The sequence below is a fragment of the Euprymna scolopes genome, chromosome 6 (genome assembly GCF_053919585.1).
Source record: "Euprymna scolopes isolate OS-2025 chromosome 6, ASM5391958v1, whole genome shotgun sequence".
Taxonomy (NCBI): domain Eukaryota; kingdom Metazoa; phylum Mollusca; class Cephalopoda; order Sepiida; family Sepiolidae; genus Euprymna; species Euprymna scolopes.
In genome coordinates this window covers 120,605,213-120,626,670 of record NC_136487.1, presented here as the reverse complement: position 1 = coordinate 120,626,670, position 21,458 = coordinate 120,605,213, and the positions used below count along the sequence as shown (strand labels likewise).

The following is a 21,458-nucleotide window of genomic DNA, read 5'->3' as shown; positions in this document are numbered from 1 at the left end:
CATACACAAAATGCTAAGATTTAGAGCAAGAAATTATAAATCAAAACAGTATTATTGATGCCAAAAGCAATAAATAAAAGTGTTCCCTGAATATATTTGGCAGCAGTAGTAGCAGTGCAGTGCAAGACGGCGCCTGACGACAAGGAGGCTGGCTACCATGTGTTTTTGCATGCATAGTTTCAACGCAACTATGCATAGAGTTTAAAAAATAAAAAAGACAAATGAAAAATAATTGTTAAACAGGAAGAATGGACAGGCGTTCGACATTTTCTTCACTCTTGATTTTTTTTTTCTTTTTAAGGTGGGGTTGAAAAGGCAAGAGGAAGAGTAAAAAAAGAGTCTAGGTAGACACCTGTAGCAGGCTAGAGTTGTAAGACAGGTGGTAATTAGAAACGTTAGTATAATGGTAGGCATAAAAAGTTGTAGCCTTTCATACATATATTTTTTTAAAATTCTTTCTTTTCCCTATTTCTGCTTACGCCTCTGAGGTTATGTTTTCAACTCCATCTTGATCTCCATCTCGCCTTTCTGGTGTCATGGCCTTTTCTGAATCGTCTTCTAAATCCTCTAAAGTACAGTCTTTTACAGCATTTGTGTTCATATCAAAGAAGCCATGTTTCGCGCATATATCTATCACATGATTGTACTTTTCACGTAGGTTTTGTAACTCAGACGCTGACGGGCAACTGACTTCATTAATGTTACGCTGAGTTGTAGAAGGTTCAAACAACTTGGAAAAGAAATCTTGCAATTTTTCGCTTTTATAATCTGAAAAAGAGAGAAAAGAAAATCTCATGAAAAACGAGCTATACAGATCCAGCGTTGTCTAGGTGTCTTAATTATTTTTTTTTTTCTTTCACTTTTTGGTGCTCGTACAATTCAATTTCGTAATTCAATTTCAAACAAATGTATTTTAGGTAAAAAACTTGGTGCTTGTTAAGACAGTTGACAAATCGATTTTTTAAATATGTAGTTTTTTTTAAGAAAAACAAATTGCATACTTAATTATCATGTCGAAAATAGTAATATATCCAAAAATTACAAAATTTATTGAGTAGAACAGCTATTGTGTTTTTAGTAAAAAAAAAAAAAAAAATTCTATCGCTACAAACAAATATTGTACGCAATAAATGGGCCATTTAAAATATTCAGAGTTATATCCTCCGTGTGTGAACTTTTCACCGTCTACTTTACAACATTAAAGAAAAATGCAATTTTACCCAATTTTCTGTAAAAATTACTTTTAACTATAACTTTCTACTCAATGAATTTCCGTAAGTTTTGGATATATTACTATTTTCGACTTGACAATTATGTACGTAGTATTGTTTTTGCTTAAAATGACATTTACAAAAATCAATCTGTCACCTATATTAACAAGCATTAAAAACACTTATGTACTTATATGTCATGCTGAAATTAATAAAAATGATAAAAAATTCTAGAATAGAAAAATAATCACAAATAAAAATAAAATTTATCAAAATATAGTGGTTTTACGACCAAAAGTATTCCCGATCATTGTAGGACTGACTGCTCCTGCTGTTTATTATATAGAAACATGTAAAATAGCTTGAATCAGTAGGAGTTGAATTGAACAATTTAGTAGTGTCGGATTTTGATCGTACATAAGGGATTTACTAAAATTGTACAACTAAATTGTATGATTATTTGCTTTTGTTGCTAATTTGCTATTAAAGCAGCTTTTCCGCAGACCAGCTACTGGGTTTGTCAGCGCAAAATATGATAAAAATCTGTTGTGGTATTATTAAAATTAACAAAATGAATTTACTCGCAAATTTTCAATCGAGAGGCTATTTTTGGCAAATATATTTTTAGATTCATATAAAAAGTATTTACAAAAAATATCTTTTTTCTTAAAATTATTTTTTCCAATTCTGTGTGCTGTTATTTTTGTTAAAAATCTTTGTAAAAAAACAAGTTTATTTTTTAGATTAGTTGTGCCTTGGTTTTACTAAGTATGCACAACTAAAATTAAACACGATTTTATGTACATCTAGTTAAAGATGTAGACAATTATTTTGCACATTGTATTGAAAAAAAAATAATTGCCTCAGTCGTTAAGGTTTAAGTTAGTCAAAGCAACTTCGACACGAGTGATTTACTCAGTTTGTCAACAAAAAAAAAATCTTGTATTAAAATAAACAATAAAACGAATTTATTCAAGTTTTGGTCAAGTTTATTTTTGGCAAATCTTTTAAGCTCCATTCCTAAAGATATTTGCAAAAAATAATTTTTTTTTTTTTTTTTTTTTTAAATATTCTCTCTTAAGCCAGAAAGTAAACAAAAATAGAAATACAACTATTTATATCTTGCGAAATATTTCAAATTTCAAAGATCAAAGTCGTTTTATTGTTTATTTTAACATTTTTGTGCCAGACTTAGACCGCTCATGTAAAAGTGAATATTTAATAAAAATCGTGACTTTTCTTTAGCAAATATCTTTTTAGGTATGGACTTAAAAAGATATTTGCCAAAAATAACCTCTCGAAACTTCTGAATAAATTTTTTTTATTGTTTATTACAAGATTGCTTTACAATATTTTATGCTGACGGACCCAGTCGATCGCCTGCGTCAAAGTTACTTTAATCAGCAGCAGTGGCAATTAGTCAAACGATGATGATTGTACATCATTTTTAGTCATACATATTTAGTAAAACTCCAAAATATAGTTTTATTGTATTTTTTAATGTTGAAGACTTAAAATCCAAGGGAGGTAAATGCAGACTATAATTTTGATAAAATAATTGTAATTCTTGAAAATTCGCCATTTTCAAATAGACAATGAACTTCATAGATTTTTATTTCTGTTTTTCAGATATGGTGGAATTCTAGACATGCACCAATAAAGCCAATTTAAGCACCATTACACTTTTTCCAACTTACAAAAAAGCGGAATTCTGCTAAAAGATTCCTATAAAGACTTAGTTTGTGAAAGCAAAAAAAAGAAATGATATAATGCTTACCATCAAAATCTTGACCTAACACTGTACACCATTGATTTCGCATTGACTCTACGGCCTTTGTGTCTGAAGGATGTTTGCTTTGTGACAAATCAGCAATACTTGAAAGGATGTCTGTGTGCATTAGCTTTAAGGTTTCACTCACATCAGCGTTATTCTCAAATTCCTTGGCAGTCAAAACATTCAAATTCTGAAGAATGGAAAAAAAAAAAAAAAAAAAAAAAAAAAAAATGAAATATCCATTGATTCCATAGTTTTTCTTCACATTCAACATAAAATTTTATAGATATATAGATATTATAATAAAAATGTATTTTCTCTTTATTTTGAAACGGGTTTTACAAGTATTTTTTTTACCAAAAACTAAAAAAATTTTTTTACAGGTAATTTCTTCACAAAAACTGGGAAAAAAATTCTGTATTTTGAATGTATTTTTCTCATAGTAAAAAAACATTTCAAAGTAGAAATAAAATATATAGTTTCTATAATATATTCTATAAGAAATACAATTTGAAAAAAAAAAAAAAAAAAAATTGTAGTAAAAATCCTTACAAAGTAAGGGACCTTTCATGGTGTTCATCATATAGTCGACCGCTTCACAAAAAATCCTTTGTAAACAATCATAGACAGAACTTAAATTTAACTGATTCATTTTGCCTACATAGTAGTGTGTTTGTAGCCACACTGATGAGTTGTGATACAATAAAACGGTACTTGTACAGTTTAATCAAAACATTAAAAATAAAAAATATCAAAAAAAGTTTTATTTTAAAAAAATTTTTTTTTATTACATTTTCACCCCAAACAAGGCACATTGCCACTTTGGTGTAGGGGGCTACTATCAGAGGAAACAACTACTGGGGTACTATGTAGGGATTTGGGCAGCAAGATGTTGGTTCATGTTGCACTTGAACTTCTGCATGTCAATGCAGTTGGGGAAGCAGTGACCTGGAATGGAATTCCAAAGTCTAGCGGTTCTGGGGAAGAAACTATTGGAGTAGAAAGATCTTTTACATCTAGGGATCTCTACAGTTATATTGTACATACTCGTTAAGAAATTAAGTTCTCTAAAAAAAAAACAAAAAAAATCACTTAATTTGATCAAGTAATTTTTTTTTTTTTTTTTTTTTTACAGCGAAAAAACAATTTATGATACCGATCTTTGGGGAGAAAATCTATGATTTAACATGGGGAGGAAGGTGTCGGCATTTTAATCCAAGTTATCTTCCCGTGGTGTGTTCTAAAAATCCAAACATGGCTATCTTGAGCGTGCTGTCATAAAAACGTGTTTTTCCGCTGTCCCCCCACCAAAAAAAAGAAAAAAATACTCGATCAAATTACGTGAAATTTTTTTTTTTTTTTTTGAGAATTTCAGTCCAAAACGAATACGTACAATTTTTTTTTTTTTTTTTTATCTTTTGAAATCAGGACTATATATTAGGTACAATATAATATTCAATAGAGAATTGGCTTTGTAATAATAAAAATGAAATCTGCATGAATTAAAATATATTTAAATGTATTTTACGACTGGACAAGGCCGTGTCTCCTCACCTGCCCTGCTAGTATGAATATAAAAATCAAAGAGGAGAATAATACAACCATTACATGAATTCAATTGTAAAGATAATAAAAATAAAAAAATACGTTTTTTGGTATTAGTATAGATTGGTAATCTTTTAAACCAATGCATTTGAAAACATTACATACTTATGTGCTACATTGAAATCAGTATAAAAATTTAGAAAAAAGACTCAGTAGATGTGCTAGACATATTTTTACCAAATCATCATCCACAATTATGTTCTGTTTATGATTTTAAAAATGAAGGACCTTAAAAAATTCAATTTAAATCAAGGGAGGTAAGTCAGTTTGCCATACTGAATTGGCCACACAACTCTACATTAAAATCGTACAATAAAACTTTGATAAATTCTATTTTTTACTTGTAATTATTTTTCTGCTGGATAATTTTTGGAAGTTCTGGCGTTTATACTAATTTCAACATGAAACGTAAGTATGTAATAAGGTTTTCACCTGAAATGGGTTTGTTTAAAAGATCACTAATATAAACAAGCACTAATTATTCTGCTTAAAGGATTTTGTATGCCATTAAATACACAAATACTACAAACCAATAAACATTTTCTTCGATAAAGTCTTAATAATTCTTCATTCAAACCACTTGCTTCATACAACGGGGATTTGATCAGATCTGTATTAAGAATATAAGCATTCCGTAGCGAGTTCATGGCGGGTTTATAGCTGAAAATAGAAAACAAAATATGAAGAAATTTCAAAGTTTAGTTAAATTGATATATCTTAAATCAAACACAATATAATTTATAACTAAATGTAAACTATTTTTTTTAATGCATCTTCAACGATTCAATGCAATTTTTAAAATAATTTTGCATCAGCTCCAGCAGTTAACTCAATGATCCAAAATGCCATCTTGATAGCTATGCATTCAGACATTGTAATAAAATAATTTGGCAGATAAATGTTTAAATGAAAGAATTAGTCAGTTTTGATCAATGAAAATGCTCCATTTAAACCCCATTTTCTGACCCCCCCCCCCAAAAAAAAACAGGGCCCAACTATAATTAGACCCCATTTCTTAGTGTTTTGTCTGAATGAAATGAAACTTTGGTCATAACTAGTTTATTATATTCAAAACATCACATCAAAACACTAGGGTCTTTGGCCTTTTTTTCTCCGTTCTACAGCATATGTTCTAGATGGCCCCCATTTAGTTTCTGGGTTTTTTTTTGGGTCACCATGTATATCATGATTAATGCTTTTGTAATTATATATTGTTATTGTTAATATTGCTAAAAAAAAAGCCAATAACGAAATCTTAACTTTATAAGCGATAAAAAAAACATGCTTAAAGTGGTAATTGACAGTGGTACATCTGCTAAATATCCAAATGCGGATACTGATGTCATGAGTTCGATCCTGACCATTGCTGATGGAGACTAAAAAGCCAGAAACCCACATGTCCATAGGTATACTTTTATGCACATATATATTAAAAAACATTGGAAAAAATAACTTGCAGTCAAAAATGAATTTTTAGCATTTTAGATTCTAAAATTATTTTCAGACTGTGAGATTCATTTAGAGTCCTGATGGCGACATGGAAATATCGATATGATGTTGATCGATCTGCGTAGACTACCCACATTTTATTTATTTATAAACTTTATGCACGTATTGAGCACCTTTGAAAAAAATATTGGTTTTTAGTTCATGTTAACAATATACTTGAACTTAAGTACTGACCAAGCTCAATGTCGGTTAACTTCAGTAATCAAAACACAAACAGGTACCAACATGATCATGTTGTATATATGCACACTAAAATGGGTGACCATTTGGGAACATGAGGTGTAAATGCTCTCCGTTTATATCTGCATTGTTTCCAGTTGTCCTAGATTTTTCCTTGCCACTGAAATGAAGCAGTGTTGATTCACAAAAGATGTAGTTGCAGATCGAACAACCCTTTCTTCATAATTACATGTACAAGCATCCTTACAGGGGTGTCCATTGTCTCTAAAGACTGAACAAATGACTGATCACACACATACATTGTATAATCCTTTCATTATTGAATTGCTTTGCCTCACTCACTACTGCTGAATCCAATTTATAAAACTATGTTTGTCTGTCTGTCAAAGTGCATCTATTCTAAGACACAATGTCGCAGATGTGCATAAAGTGGAATAAATGATTGCGTTTTTTGTGGACCATTCTTTTATGGGTTTCTAGTTCATAAAAATAGCTGCTATGGTGCAAAATTGAAAAAAAAAAAAAATGAACTTGGCAAGTGTAAGTTGACTGAAAGTTATTTGTATGCATGAACAAAAATATACATCTATACGCAAAAGTCGGTTAATTTTTAAGTATTTCTTATCCATCTGACGATAGCTCAAATGGTAAGAACTAAGGCTGGAGCGCTATATGATTTGGTTTCGATTCTAGTTGATGACACCCAAATCATTTTTTTTTCTACTTTTGAAATCACTATTATATATTCCGTACAATATAATAATCAATAGAGAATTGGCTCTATAATAATAAATACGAAATCTGCATAAATTAAATTATATTTTACGAACAGGCAACACTGGGTGCCCTGCTAGTTATGCCTAAGTTCTTAACTGGGCAACTAATAATCATACATCAGGATTTGTGAACATGCTTTTCAGCATTTAATAAAATGGTGCTTGTACACTATAAGTGGATACCTAAAAAAATAAAAATTTTAAGTGAAAAACATGATTGCATAATTGTTATATCGAAATTACAAAAAAAAAAAAAAAAAAATGATCAAGTACAAAAATAATTACAAGTAAAAATAAAATCTATCGAATAATTCAATTTGATCATATTGGCTAATTTTGAAGAGTTCTCAGAATCCAGGGGAAATAACTAGTCTATCAATTTGACGAAATAATTTTAATTCTTGAATTGCCAATATGTATAAAAAGGTATGTTTATTTCATTTTATTCAATCTACAGAAATTACTATTATTCGGACCTGTGAGATTCTTTAAGAAAAAATTTCCAAAGCCAAAAATAAAATTTCTTCTAGTCCACGACAAACTGACTTATCGCCCTCACTTTTTATTACATTCCACCATTTCAAATTAGAAAATGGCAGATCAAGAATAGTTATGCTTTTTTCGTTTGCTTTTTTTTTCTTTTTTTTTTTTGTAAAAAAATAGTTCTAGCTGATATTCTACGTGATCATTTTTCATAATTTTGGAAATTTTTACTCATTTAAACATGACACGTAAGTACATACTAGTGTTTTTGCATCAAATGTATTTCTATTTTTTAGATATCCGCTTATGCACAAGCACGTACATTTTTTTAAAACTTGTTTTGGCGACTGATTTTCACAAGATCGGTATTGCTTTGAAGCTCGATCCTTTGGACGACAAATATAAAAAAATTGGCTAAAAACATGAATTCCTTCACCCTCAACTGGGCACTTTTCTACAAGGAGGGGGGGGGGGCTTTTTTTCACCAATATTTTCAAAAATCATTCCCTCTTTTCGATTGACTAGCTTTAATTTAAACCTTTGCCACCTCTGGTTTGGCAATGGATGCAACGGCAAAGACATCACTTTTTTTTCACATTTTTTCTTCCTTTGTGGTACGGGTTCGAGCCTGCCTGCCTACTACCACTATTTTTTTCCTTCTCAACACACCTCCAAACACCTGGGCAACACCGGACATCCAGGCTAGTTTGGACATAGGGGCTACTATTTGGAACTCTATCTACAGTGACAATATGTAGGGAACCGAGCAGAGAGATGTCTGTTCACATTTAAATTTCTACATGTCAGTATAGTTAAGGAAGCAGGAGATGGTGAAGGAATCCCAAAGTCTAACAGTTTGAGGGAAGAAACTATTAGAGTAAAAGGTTTTCTGGCATCTAGGGATCTCTACATGTAGGGGTGAGATTTTGCTGTTTGCCAGGTTAGTCAGGGATATTTACGTCGAGGGGGCACAAATGCTATGAGTTTGCCAGAGGACATTCTTTGAAAGTACGTATTTGTAAAACAGGCACAGGGATGCAACATTGCGGCGATGGGACAGGAGTTTGAGCTTGGTTGATAGTGATTTGCCTTCATATGAAGATTTAAGAGTTTTTATAATCTCAGTTGCTTCAAGTATTTTAACTCTCCGATTCCTTGTGATGTCTACATGACTGGTACCCATCTGATAGTGATACTTATTTTTCATGAAAATCGATCCAGACAAGGCATGAAGCCACTTAATGTAAAGAACTTAAAAAAAAAAAAAAGAAAAAAAAAAAGAACAAGAAAAGACTACTTCAAGTTCAAAAACAAACCGAGAAAACAGCAATTTTTCTCTCTTTGTCAAAAACATCACTCAAGGAATGTGAGGACTAAAGAACAAAATAAGCGAAGTGAGATTTAGGAGGATGTTGAAAGTAAACCTAAGGCCCAGTTTCTACTTTCCTTGCTATTTGTACAATTTGTTGTTTGGGAACATACATCGCACATGTTTCTAAATTTTTGAGATGAGGATTATTTGCATTCTTCTGACCAGTGTCATTTTTCACAATGTTTCGGCCGATGTAACCTTTGACCTTCTTTAGATGAATCTTGTCGAACTAGGGAAATCTTTCTGTCATACTCTGAAATCTGCATGGAATTTCAAACAACCCTTTATTTAATCTACAAGGTTTCGTCAGCCATGACAGAGTAGAAGTTTTAAGTAATTCGCAATTGTATCTTTAAGTGCCGACAGAAAGGTTCTTGAATTTGACAAGATACACCTAAAGGAAGTCTGAGGTTACACCGATCAAATCATGGTACAAAATGACACTCAAGATGAGAAAAGTAGTGTGAAGAATCTCAATATTACGGATATTCTATATTGTTTGTCGTTTTCTTTTCATGTACATATGATGTTAGTTTTGCAATAAAATATTCAAGTTAACAAGCAAAAATATGTCTATACATAAAGAAACACACCATGGGTGATATCTCTACAAATACTAACCAACTCTGATGATAAAGCTTTACACCTTTGTTGAAATGATGAACAGCACACCGGAATCTATGATATCGTTCATGCCAAGCCTGCAACGATAGAAAAAGATTTTACTGTCATTATAATACTAAAATACTACATTTGTATTCAAATCATTTTGAATGTCGCAGCAAAAACAATGAAAAATAACACAAAACGTTCCAAGTTATATCTATAATATAAATGTTTGGGAATTTTGGAGATAAGGAAATTGATAATTTATATAATTCAGACTACGATTCTAATCTTGGTTATTTAAACAATATTTCAGTTGATGTAACTTTTCAGGGATATCTACACTTGTCATGATTGATGGGTGCAATTGGAAATTTCATATAGACTTTTGTATTAGACATGGATTTCTAAGTTCAAAAAAGATGCATTTGCTAGATATTAGTGACCCTAAGTCAGTTACAATTAAGTGTGAATTTTGCCAAGGGTCACATTGAGTGTATGATGATAATTCAGATGCGTAAAACAGAATCGTTACCAGGGTTGAGCGAAAGATGGGTGATAAGGCAGGGAGCAACAGGTCAAACACCATAGACACATTTTCAAGCAAAAGAAAACTAAAGTTATCATATAAGTCTCTCGGGGAGGTCTATAATGTAGAATAATATAAGCCAAATGTTACCGATGTCTGTCCATCTGCATCACTCATTTCTTAAGTTAGTTTATGAAGTAAATAACTAAATAAAATAACATTAGTCTATCTCCTAAAGCCATTCTCTCCAAGTAAAACCCTGAAGAAAATTCAGCAAACGTCTCCTTGTGTCTTTTCTGCATGAAGTTTCATTTGTTCAAGTTAAATAGATGAGACGATCAATAACCACTAGAAAAAAAAAAAAAAAAAAAACAGGCACTCATTGTATAGAAGTGATGAAGAGAATAAAAAACCTGTATGAACACTGCACATATGTATGAAGAACACTGTTATTGAAAATGTTACATATTTGAAGGTTGCAAACTAAATTATGAAAAACGTGAATAAAAAACAACCAAAATGAAAATAATAGTTCAAATAATAGAATAATACAATATATATATATATTTTTTTCATCTCTTTTTCCAAAGATGCAATTGAAAATAAAGACCTATACAAAGTTCAAACAACTTTCTTAGATATGTGATGTGTCGCAAAAATCAACAAAAACAATTTAAAAAGTATTGGAGTGAAAAAAAAAAAAAAAGTATTTTTCCATAAAAAACAAAAAAAAATCTCAAGCCAAATTTCTGTCAAAAATAAATGTTAACAAGTGTTGTGGTGGTAATAATAGTAATAATACATGGTGGCTTGTCACAAAATTCTGTGACATTATTTGGAGATGTTCAATTGGCTCGTCACAGGTAAAAGATTTTATGAGGGATCAAATCCTGCTTCACAACAATATTATGAAATCAACGTTTGTGTCAGCTATCGATAAATACCAAAAATAATGCTTTACTTTAACACTTTAACTTTATAGAAATTTTTTGAAAATAATAAAATGGTAATAGAGGGGTCCAAATCTGGAAACAAATATTCACAGAGATCCTCACTCATCACTTGCTCTAGGTCTGTGATCATCATAACTCCTTAGAAATTAAATAACAAAAATTTTATGAAACACAAAATTACAATGGTACATACCCAGTTTATGATCCAATCTCTGGCAACTACCAGCAGGTTACGTAAGCAGCTGAAAGATGCCAGATGATTAATTATAAAATGTGGTGCCCCACCTTTCCCCATCTTAAAGACTTTTTAAGGGGGAGAATTTCAATTTGATATGGAGTGGTCAAAGTGATTTTTAGTTTAAAATTTTTTTTCTTGATTTACCGGATTTCGCGCTTTCATTTAAACTTGTTTTCTGGCCACCGATGCTTTGGCATCTTCTGACTGCTAACGTAACTAGTTAGAAGATACTAAGGTGAATTTGCTAGAGATTAGGTCATAAACTGGATAAATATAATCAAAATATTTGTATACATACCACGTATTCTTTGTTCCCACTTTCTCCTAACTTTTTTTGAATATCTTCTTCATGTTTAATAGCTTCTTGTCTAATTTTCTTGGCTCTGTTGAGAAAGAGAGGAAACAAAATAATGAAATAATTTGTTTTCATCTTTTTCAATTATTAACAAACAGGAAAATCAAACTGATTTTAATAATTGTAAATTTGAATTCTTTTTTTTTGCAAAATAAAATCAAACTTTAATTTATAATTGGAATGTTTTTTTTATTTGAAAATATTTTTTTTAAATACATTAAACAAAATTTAAATATATTAATTATAGTAATAACATATACAATACAGAATATTCCTGACAAAGATCTAAGATTAGAAGGACTTCATTACAGATTTTCTGCATCACCGATTTGCACATGAGCAAATTAGTGAAACTAAAAACTTTGCCAACATCTAAGCAATCAAAAGTGCTGAGGGATTTTTTGATAAACACTGCTTACCAACTTTTTTATTTTTGAACTTGAAGCTATCATTAAGTAGACAATTTTTTTTTATTGCATTATCAATATGAAATAAAATTATCAATATGAAATAAAATTATCAATATCAAATAAAATTATCAATATTAAATAAAATTATCAATATCAAATAAAATTATCAATATCAAATAAAATTATCAATATCAAATAAAATTATCAATATTAAATAAAATTATCAATATCAAATAAAATTATCAATATCAAATAAAATTATCAATATGAAATAAAATTATCAATATGAAATAAAATTATCAATATCAAATAAAAAGTACAGTGACAAGGATAACTGCAGACTTCCCCTTCCCATTCCCATTTTTTGAGTCGGCTTTATGTCTAATTGTTTATTATTTGTAATTTTACAGAAAATAAACGATAAAAACCTTATCAATATCAAATACCCAATTTACAACCATTATCAGATAACATTGGATTTCAGAATTGATATAAGTATTAGCAGATAAAATCTATGTTCATATTAGTTGACCTGATGACGCGATTTCACATACTCTGAGTTCACAGGGTAAGCGTTGATGGTAAGACGATGTTGAGTGTACTCGATTTTGTGTTTGACTCTGTATTGTGTGCCGACGGGGCACAGCCGCTAGTTAGCTATAAAGTTACATGTCTGTTTAACAGGAAATTAAAATATTGAGAGGATGTGGGGGGGGGGGTATTTAGTGTTGGAGCCAAATATTTATTGTAAATGATTCATTGTATAGGATTGATTAAACACAACTTGGTATTTTATTCAAAGCCGATTTCATAATCTGCAACAGTATCCATTACCCCAATAGCACACTTGCATTGAATAGGAGAATAACATACCTAAGATCTCTATCAAGTATTGATAGGTTAGAAAACTGTTCCAGCAGCACACGGTGTGTCACAGCGATCGGAGCTTTATTAGCAGAGAGATACACCAAAACATGGTCTAATCGAGGATCCTCACGGGGAAGAACTTTAGGAATAAGCTGAGCTAAGTTCTCAAGGCGATGCATTTCCTTTTCAAAAGCCTGAGAGAAAAAAAATAGTTCATTAATATGTATGTCAGAAATAGAGACGGGGACAAGCAGAGAGAGAGAGAGAGAGAGAAAGAAAGAGAGGGAGGGCGAAAGGGAGAGAGGATGGACAAAGGATAGAGAAAGAGAGGAAGGGCGAAAGGGAGACAGGATGGGCAAAGGATAGAGAGAGAGAGGGGGCAAAGGGAAGGAGGGGGAGCGAAAGGGAGAGGAAGAGCGAAAGGAAGCGGGAGGCAAAAGGGAAAGAGGGGAAAAGAGAGGGGAAAGAGAGAAGGAAGAAAAGGGAAAGGGAGAGCAAGAGAGAGGGGAAAGGGTAAGACATGTCAATCAAAAACAATCCCAAAATCTTTTCCTGAATTTTAGAGGTTTATTACAGTTAAAATTAAGGCAGTGCCAAGAGACGAGCAAGTGTAAACAAACGCAGGTTCACACATTTTAGTAGTGCATGCGAATAGTAAATGTTCTCCCAGGTTATAGACGTCCAACCAAAGGAAATTGGGGAGCATAGAAAATCAAAAAATATTTCGATTAGATTCCAGCTACTTAAGAGATTGTTGTATAGTGGTCCATATTGGGGATCATATATCGAGAGATGACGGGGACATAACGAGTACATGTAATACAAAGGTAATGATGAGACATGACATTTATAACAAGAGAGTGAGAGAATTCATTATTGAATGAATGTGTAATACTGTTCTTTTACATCAGAGGGGAGAATCATTACTTATGATGGAGGAGGGGGGAGACATTATTTGGAAGGAGGTTATACCAAGTTCATATTAAGATGATTAACACATTACCTTCAATTGTTGAATGATGACATGAAGACAAACAGTTACAAAAATCGATGATGTTCTTTATTTCATTTGATTGGTCGAAATGATTTGACGTCAGGAATTCACATTGGTTCTACATGGTTAAACTTCTACCCCTTCACCTCTGAGGGGACCCTCCTCTGACCATGTCAGCTCTTTCCAACTGACTCTGCTGACTGTTCAAACTTTACTGCCCGGCTGCCGACTCTTTAATCTGCTAATCCTTGCTCCTATTATTGAGAATTCCTTTTCTGCTATGACGTCAGATGTGTGGTTCCAAAACGTGACCAACTCACGTGGCTAAGCACATGTTTGTCCAAAACACACTTCTGCAAACAAAGAATTCTCAACTAACCTATTTTTTTTTTTAACCTAACCTATTTTTTTACAATATATTTTTAATTTGTGTTGTTCATTCTTTTTAGCTGACCTTTTTAATTCAGTTTTCATAAAAGAATGAACAATTAACAATAGCAAAATTCTAACATTCCAATACAAGGTTCAAGTCTCAGCTTATCCTAATTTCATTTTCCACTTATCTAATGTTCTTTTTATTTACAGGAAAAAGAGACAGCCTTTTCTTGTAACAAAATTTATTTTTGTCTGAAATAAAATAAGTACCACATTAAACGAGATTCAGCCTGAAAGCAACCCACTGGAGAAAAGTCATGTTGCAGATAAGGCTTTTGAATGGACACTGTCTAGCTGTTATTTGTAGTGGTTATCTCGAATAATCAGCTGCTGGGTAGTAGATTTTTGGTTCTTCATAATTCTATAAGTTAGCTTAAATGTTCTTTTCTCGAGCATGGAGCAAACCATCTCTCATTCATCAGATGGCAGCTGTGAATACTGAATAAACAGTCCTAGATCAGCTGACAATTCGGTTTAATAGAAATTACTTTTTTGACTTCCGCTTTCCGTTTAGTGAAATTTTTGCCAGTGTATAATGAGAAAAAAAATCCCTTACTTATGTAATTCCAATTTATTTTTTAACTGGACATAAAAAAAACTAATCTTTACTTTGTAATGATTATTTTTCAGAACAGATATGTGTGCGTGATTACTTCAAGTTTTTTTCAACATGGTTTATACAATAAAAATATACTTTAAAAGTTCATGTAAAAATAGGTTTCATTTTTAAATGTTTTTTACTGTTTACATGAAAAATAATAAATTTTTTAAAAAAATATTTGAAAAAAAAAAAAAAAAATCATTTTGTTGTCCTTACATAAAAAAAAAAATTTATTAAGAGATTTAAAAATAAAAGTATTTTTACTATTTTTTATGTAAACTTTTCAAATATATTTTTAAAGTAAAGACTAGTTGTTTTTTTCAAGTAGATTTTAAAAAATTAAGCTAGAATTATATAAGTATTAATCAGAAGGGACTTAAGGCCACCATTCGCCCATGTATGGAGTACTGGTGTCACGTTTGGGCTGGTGCATCTGCTACTTGTCTCTCACTCTTGGACAGGGTTCAAAAGAGAGTTGCCAACCTGATAGGTCCTGAACTGTTATCTAGGCTTCAGCCTCTGTCCCATAAGTAATTTAATGATGAATGTTCTGACGAACTACAAGCACTTGTACCCCCTCAAACCCGGCAAGCAGCTAAATCCCACTCCTATACAGTAGAGATCCCTAGGTGTAAGAAAGCCTTCTACTCTAATAGTTTCTTCCCCAGAACTGCTAGACTTTGGAACTTCCTTCCGGGATTCTGCTTTCCCAACTGCACTGACATGCAGAAGTTCAAGTGTAATGTGAACAGACATCTTGCTGCTCATCTCTCTTCATAATATCCCTGCAACTTATGCCCCAGATAGTAGCCCCCTACTTCAAAGTGGCACTGTGCCTTGTTTGGGGTGAAGATTTAAATAAAAAATAAATAAAAATAAAAAAATATACTGGCAAGACTTCCACTAAACAAAGAGCGGAAGTAAAACAGAAACAGTTTTATTTAACATAAGGTGGTATTGTACTCATTCGAGTCAAATATATTTCCATGAGATGTGCCAGACAATAGTTATAAAAGAATTAACTTAGGCGGGTGTTAAGCACCTGAAAACTTAACTGATTTACTCGGGTAAGTAGAGACTGGTTGACCTTGGTTGTGTCTCAATAAAGCCTACAAACTCCTGATCTATAACACGGTGCCATTAAGAAAGGCATCTATCTAGTTGTAAAACCCTACTTCAAATTTTATTTATTTTCTTTTATTTTTTTTCTTCCTTTGAAGATTGTAACGCTGGGTATAGGGCAGCCAAACGAGCTGCCAACATTGTCCTGCTTTTTATTGAAACCAACCGAGAGCTCTTTTTAGTATTCTTGTTCCCTTAAGTGCAATTGTTTGGATTTCTTTTGCACTTGGTTCACCAAGAATATTAGTTAGGTAGGACTTCAGGTTCTTCTTCATAAGCCCCGTGGCATCTATAATAACCGGTATGATTGATATCTCTCTAAGATTCCAGTTTCTTTTCATATCATACATGAGACCTTGATATTTGGTCTGTTTCTTCCTTTCCAGCCCTGTTCAGACCTCCATCATTATGGACACTCACTTCAACCAAGGTTGCAACTCTCTGACTTATTCGTCATAACTATGTCAGGTTTGACAACAGCATTTTCAAGGTAGGTGGCTGTAGGGATTACATGGTCGTAATGTATGATATATAAGCCATTTCCAACTGTTCTTTCAGGTTGATGTTATGACCGGATTTCTCGGTGATAACAGAAATTTGATAGGGGAGGGGGATTCACTTCATATCACGAAACATGCAACCAGCATCTGAAATCAAAGACGTTTGGTGGTTTTGTTTTACGGCATATCAACCTTTTCTCGAGGTAGTTAATACTGAATTCAGTCATTTTGGTAAAAGATTTTATGCTTCAAGTCCTTTATATCTTCAAATACTTATTCATGGTTCACATTACACTTGAACTTCTGCTTGGTTTAACTGTTTTTGCTTTTGTTTTTGCAGAAGATAATCAAGTTTTACAAAGCGAAATGGAAAAGAAACATTAATATCAATGTTTGGTGTATTTTGGGTCAGGAAGCCGGTATCTTTAGACAGCCTGATCTAGTAGCACCAAGGAAATTGAAGACGTATGGTTCTTTTCATATTACCTTAAGTAACGCTGCTTCAGGTCCTTCAGTAGTATAGATGTCAGCTTCCACCGCTGCAGTGACTGCATTAATGGTTTGCTGGAAGGACAGTTGGGCATGAGTTTCGGACAACTTCATTTTCCTTGGAAGCAAAGGTTGCAGATGCTGAAGGGGAGATTGTTGCTGCTGCTGTTGCGTTTGAGTACTTACACTCTGACCTGAAAATAAAAAAGGCTGTTTGTAAATATATTAAAAAAAAAAAAAAAAAGTTGCATAAATGTAGCAAGTAGAACTGTCTGAAATCTGCATTTATGATTTGAAATGTTGATATGAGCTGGCTGAGATAGAAGGCAATTTTTTAATCTTTCACTCCTTTTATTTATTTATTTATTTTTTTTACTAATTTTCAAAATGGCAAAATAAATAAAACATTTCGTAAGTTTGTTGTAAACAAGAAACAAAAAAAATGTTTCTATTCATATAATTAGATATATATTAACATTTTTGTAACTGGGATACAAATTTATTAATTTACACTTTTTTATTAAATCACTTTAATTACTTATACTGCAATAAAATAATTACTTATATTACAATAAAATAATTACTTATACTGCAATAAAATAATTGCTTACACTGCAATAAAATAATTACTCATACTGCAATAAAATAATTACTCATACTGCAATAAAATAATTACTCATACTGCAATAAAATAATTACTCATATTACAACAAAATAATTGCTTATACTGCAACAAAATAATTGCTTATACTGCAACAAAATAATTGCTTATACTGCAACAAAATAATTGCTTATACTGCAACAAAATAATTGCTTATACTGCAACAAAATAATTGCTTATACTGCAATAAAATAATTGCTTATACTGCAATAAAATAATTACTTATACTGCAATAAAATAATTACTTATATTGCAACAAAATAATTACTTATATTACAATAGAAAAATGAGAGCATGAAAAGCAATACGATTAAACTTAAACATGGAAAAATAAAGGACTAGTTGTTAAAACTGGAAAAGAAAAAGACAAGATATTCTAGTAAAAAATATAATAAATTTATAAATGAAAATATTGCAGCATTAAGAATTGATTATATGTTATAAATTGAATTTTAAAAAATTCTTTATGTTGCAATATTTTAAGTTATAAATTTATATTTTTTACTAGAATATCTTGTCCTTTTCTAGTTTTAACTAATCTTTTACATTACTTTTCATACTCGCATTTTTCTCTTGTAATCCATGATTTTTCCAGGCTTCCAGTAAATTTACTTGTTCTTTGTTTAATTTCAGTCTTATTTTTTTGGCCCCATAAACATAACATACACATATATAATAATGTACGGCACTCGTCTGCTTTCAATAAAATCCTCCCAATTATTTCCCTTTCATTCTTTCTGTTTCACTTGTTACTTTTCTTTTTGCGAGAGTGGTGAATTGGTAGCAACAGTAGTCGCTGAAGCGATGTGGTTATGGAAACCAGTCATAAAAAAAAAAAAAACGTTGCTCACCTTATGTTTTTTTTATGATTTTGAACACCAGCAAATTCATACCTTTTGTTTTACTGAACGAAAATTGAACATTTTTTTTTTTTTTTACAATATAGCTGAGGTGATCTATAAACTGTAATCGTTTGAAATTTGATTGAAAACTGAGTGAGCGGTGAAGTTTTAAAGCAGTTCTAAATGACTAAAACTGCCACTTAACAATATATTCAACCACTACTGTGTTTGAATGATTTATCTATATATATAAAAGCGAAAATGTATGCATGTTTGTGTGTCTGCTAAAAACTTGACCGACGGAACAAAAATTCACAAACTTGGTATCGTATTAAAGCCCCACCCTCCGGACGACAAATATCGAAAAATTAGCCCAAAAGGACCATCAGAAATGCGTCAACTGATCGATTTTCTGCAGGGGGGAAAAAAAAAAAAAAAAAGTGACATTACATATTTTTAAATCGATTTATAACTGCCCCAAAAAATATGGGCGCCAACTCTTCTACATAAAGTATATACGGGGCCGTTTATTTTGGGTCAACTTGTATTTAAAACCCGCTGAGTCATGTCACGTGATCTCGACGTCAGCAAGCTCTAATGGCAGTCTGAATTTAAAAAACATTGTTGTTATCGGTAAAAAAAAATTTAACCCTCACACAAGCTAAACTATGAACTTCTACGCTATGACAACGTTACCAAAGTTATTAGCACATTAAAAATAGTTAGATACGATAGTTAAACGAAAAATAACAAGCCAAAAATGTGAAGTAAAAAAAAATATGCTTACAAAAAATATTAACGATCAAAGTTTTTAGCCAGACGCCATTTTCTTTTTTAGTAACAGTCTTTAAAGTAAGGAAGACGAAGTGAGAGAGAGAGAGAGAGAGAGAGAGAGACACATACACAAACAGAGAGAGAGAGAGAGAGACAGATAGAGAGAGATGTCTAGACAGGAAACGAAATACGTAATTTAATAAACGCTAATGTGAAGTAAAACAAAAAAAATACTGCTACGTCATCTCGTAACGCTCCCACGATGACCTCATTTAGTGGTTATCTGTCAATCAAACCTCTTTCACTCGCTTTATAAGCCTTATTTTAACACTATAATCAATTCCTCTTACTCTTGGCCTAGACAGTTAAGTGTTTGGAGTTTGTTTCACCTCCGCGTCAAGGCTCCCGGGTTCAATCCAGCCTCACGACCAAAACTATTTTTTTTTTTCTTTTACATATTTAGACATGCGGGCAACGTTTCTTTATTTTTTTTTTTACTTTGCTTATTCTTTAGTTTACCCCCCCCCATACACACAGCGTTTTTTTTTTTTTTTTTTTTTTTGGTTTTTCCGATTTTTTTAACATCGTTTCAGGGTTATTACTTACCTCCCCCCCCCTACACACACCTACAAACACCCGGGCATATATATAAGAAAAATAGAACAAGAAAATTACAAATGAGTAGCACTATACATTAATTGATTATAAACCATTAAAAATAGTTATGCAAATTAACGATACAAAGAGCCGTGCTTAGCATTTTTTTTATCTACTATATATACAGCATTTCACAATATGTAAGATTGATTTAAATCAGAGTAAGCTGTTTTAATGTTAATATAAAATTGATGAATTTAGATAATATTTATTATGCCGAACCCAGTGATTTTGATAAAAATTTCTATGCTTTTGAAAGAGGAAAATTCCCCTTCTCAGTCTGTAAAAAGGGATTTAGGAACAACGGTAAAGTTTATCAGACATGCCCGTGTGACAATGTATAGAAATGAAATCTGGCCAATAAGGTTTGAGCATGGAGAGAAAGAACATGAATATCTGATGGATCTATAATGCAGACAGGTAGGTCTGATGACCCAAGAAGATTAAATTTTGACACTATAGGAGAGATGTGTGCAGAACAGGAGACTTCATTGGTTTGGTCACATTGAAAAAAAAGGAGTGTGTTTGGGTTAGTAGATGATAACCAGTTGGGATAGCATTACTAGCCAGTAGGGTTACCATGATTGTGGAAATTTATGTACAATAGTTTGGTAAATATCTGTCCAAGTAGTGAGAGACGAGTCTGGAAGATCTTTCGGGAACTGATAGTGAATTTCATCTTGCCTAGTACTTGCAGTTTTGCCTTTATTTACCAAGCTTTTTTAGTTTGGTGATAATAAAAGGGGATGTTGTAATCTTTTTTGCTGTTTAAAGTGAATTTTAAGTCTTTCGTACTCAGAAAGTTGTGATTAGTTGAGGGGTTTCAACTAAATTTTGCTTTTTTTAATTTTTTTATTGGCTATTTCCTTTTTTATCTCCAATTTTTCTTTCATTTGGTTTGGTTAAATGGAATAAAATAGTTTGTGGGATGTGTCTTCATGGTTCTACCTAGATACCTAGATCAAATATGGATGTAAAAAAAAAAAAAAAAGCAACAAATCTGTATGATGTACTTTTGCAGGAAAATAAATACTGGTCATAAAAAATTACAGAAATTTATCCAGTAGTTTTGATCATAGAAAATTTAACTTTTAGCTAAAATATCACCATAATTGGAATTATAAAAGTTAAAGGATCAAAAGCGAAAAAAAAAGGAATTATCTCCCTTGAATATCAATCATGGTGGCTCTCTTTATTCCCTTTGTAGAAAGGATCATGTTTAAATAACAGAAATTGAAAGCACATGGCAACCGATTCAGACTGAAGTACATTATTTATGTTTTTTTATTTTTAAATTATGGTACAATTTACTTTAAAATCAGTGATAAGATTATTTAGATAAAAAGATTTTAAAATACAATTAAAACAAATGAAGCAATGCTAAATAAAACAAGTGAAGCATTCATGGTCCTCATGAGTGCACAGTGAACGAGGCATAAAAAAAATGTTCAACATTGCCCCCCACCCTCATTTAGCCCCAAAAGTCCCCAGGGGACGTCAAATCCTGGTGAAAAT

The 21,458-nt window shown here is 31.7% G+C and overlaps 1 protein-coding gene across 9 annotated transcripts in view; it reads right to left on the bottom strand.

Annotated features, from left to right (window-relative positions):
- Positions 1-468: 468 nt before the first annotated feature.
- The window catches only part of LOC145277918 (ubiquitin carboxyl-terminal hydrolase 25-like), a 148,272-nt gene continuing 127,282 nt past the window's right edge, over positions 469-21,458 (bottom strand). For all 9 annotated transcript variants that reach the window (XM_080129983.1, XM_080129977.1, XM_080129980.1 and 6 more), the window contains 7 exons: positions 17,007-17,203; positions 12,875-13,062; positions 11,535-11,619; positions 9,532-9,611; positions 5,121-5,250; positions 2,989-3,175; positions 469-768 (listed from right to left, as the gene is read on the bottom strand). In XM_080129983.1, the coding sequence (XP_079986109.1) occupies positions 476-768; positions 2,989-3,175; positions 5,121-5,250; positions 9,532-9,611; positions 11,535-11,619; positions 12,875-13,062; positions 17,007-17,203 (1,160 nt within the window). In that variant the 3' untranslated portion in view covers positions 469-475. The remainder of the gene's footprint in view (positions 769-2,988; positions 3,176-5,120; positions 5,251-9,531; positions 9,612-11,534; positions 11,620-12,874; positions 13,063-17,006; positions 17,204-21,458) is intronic.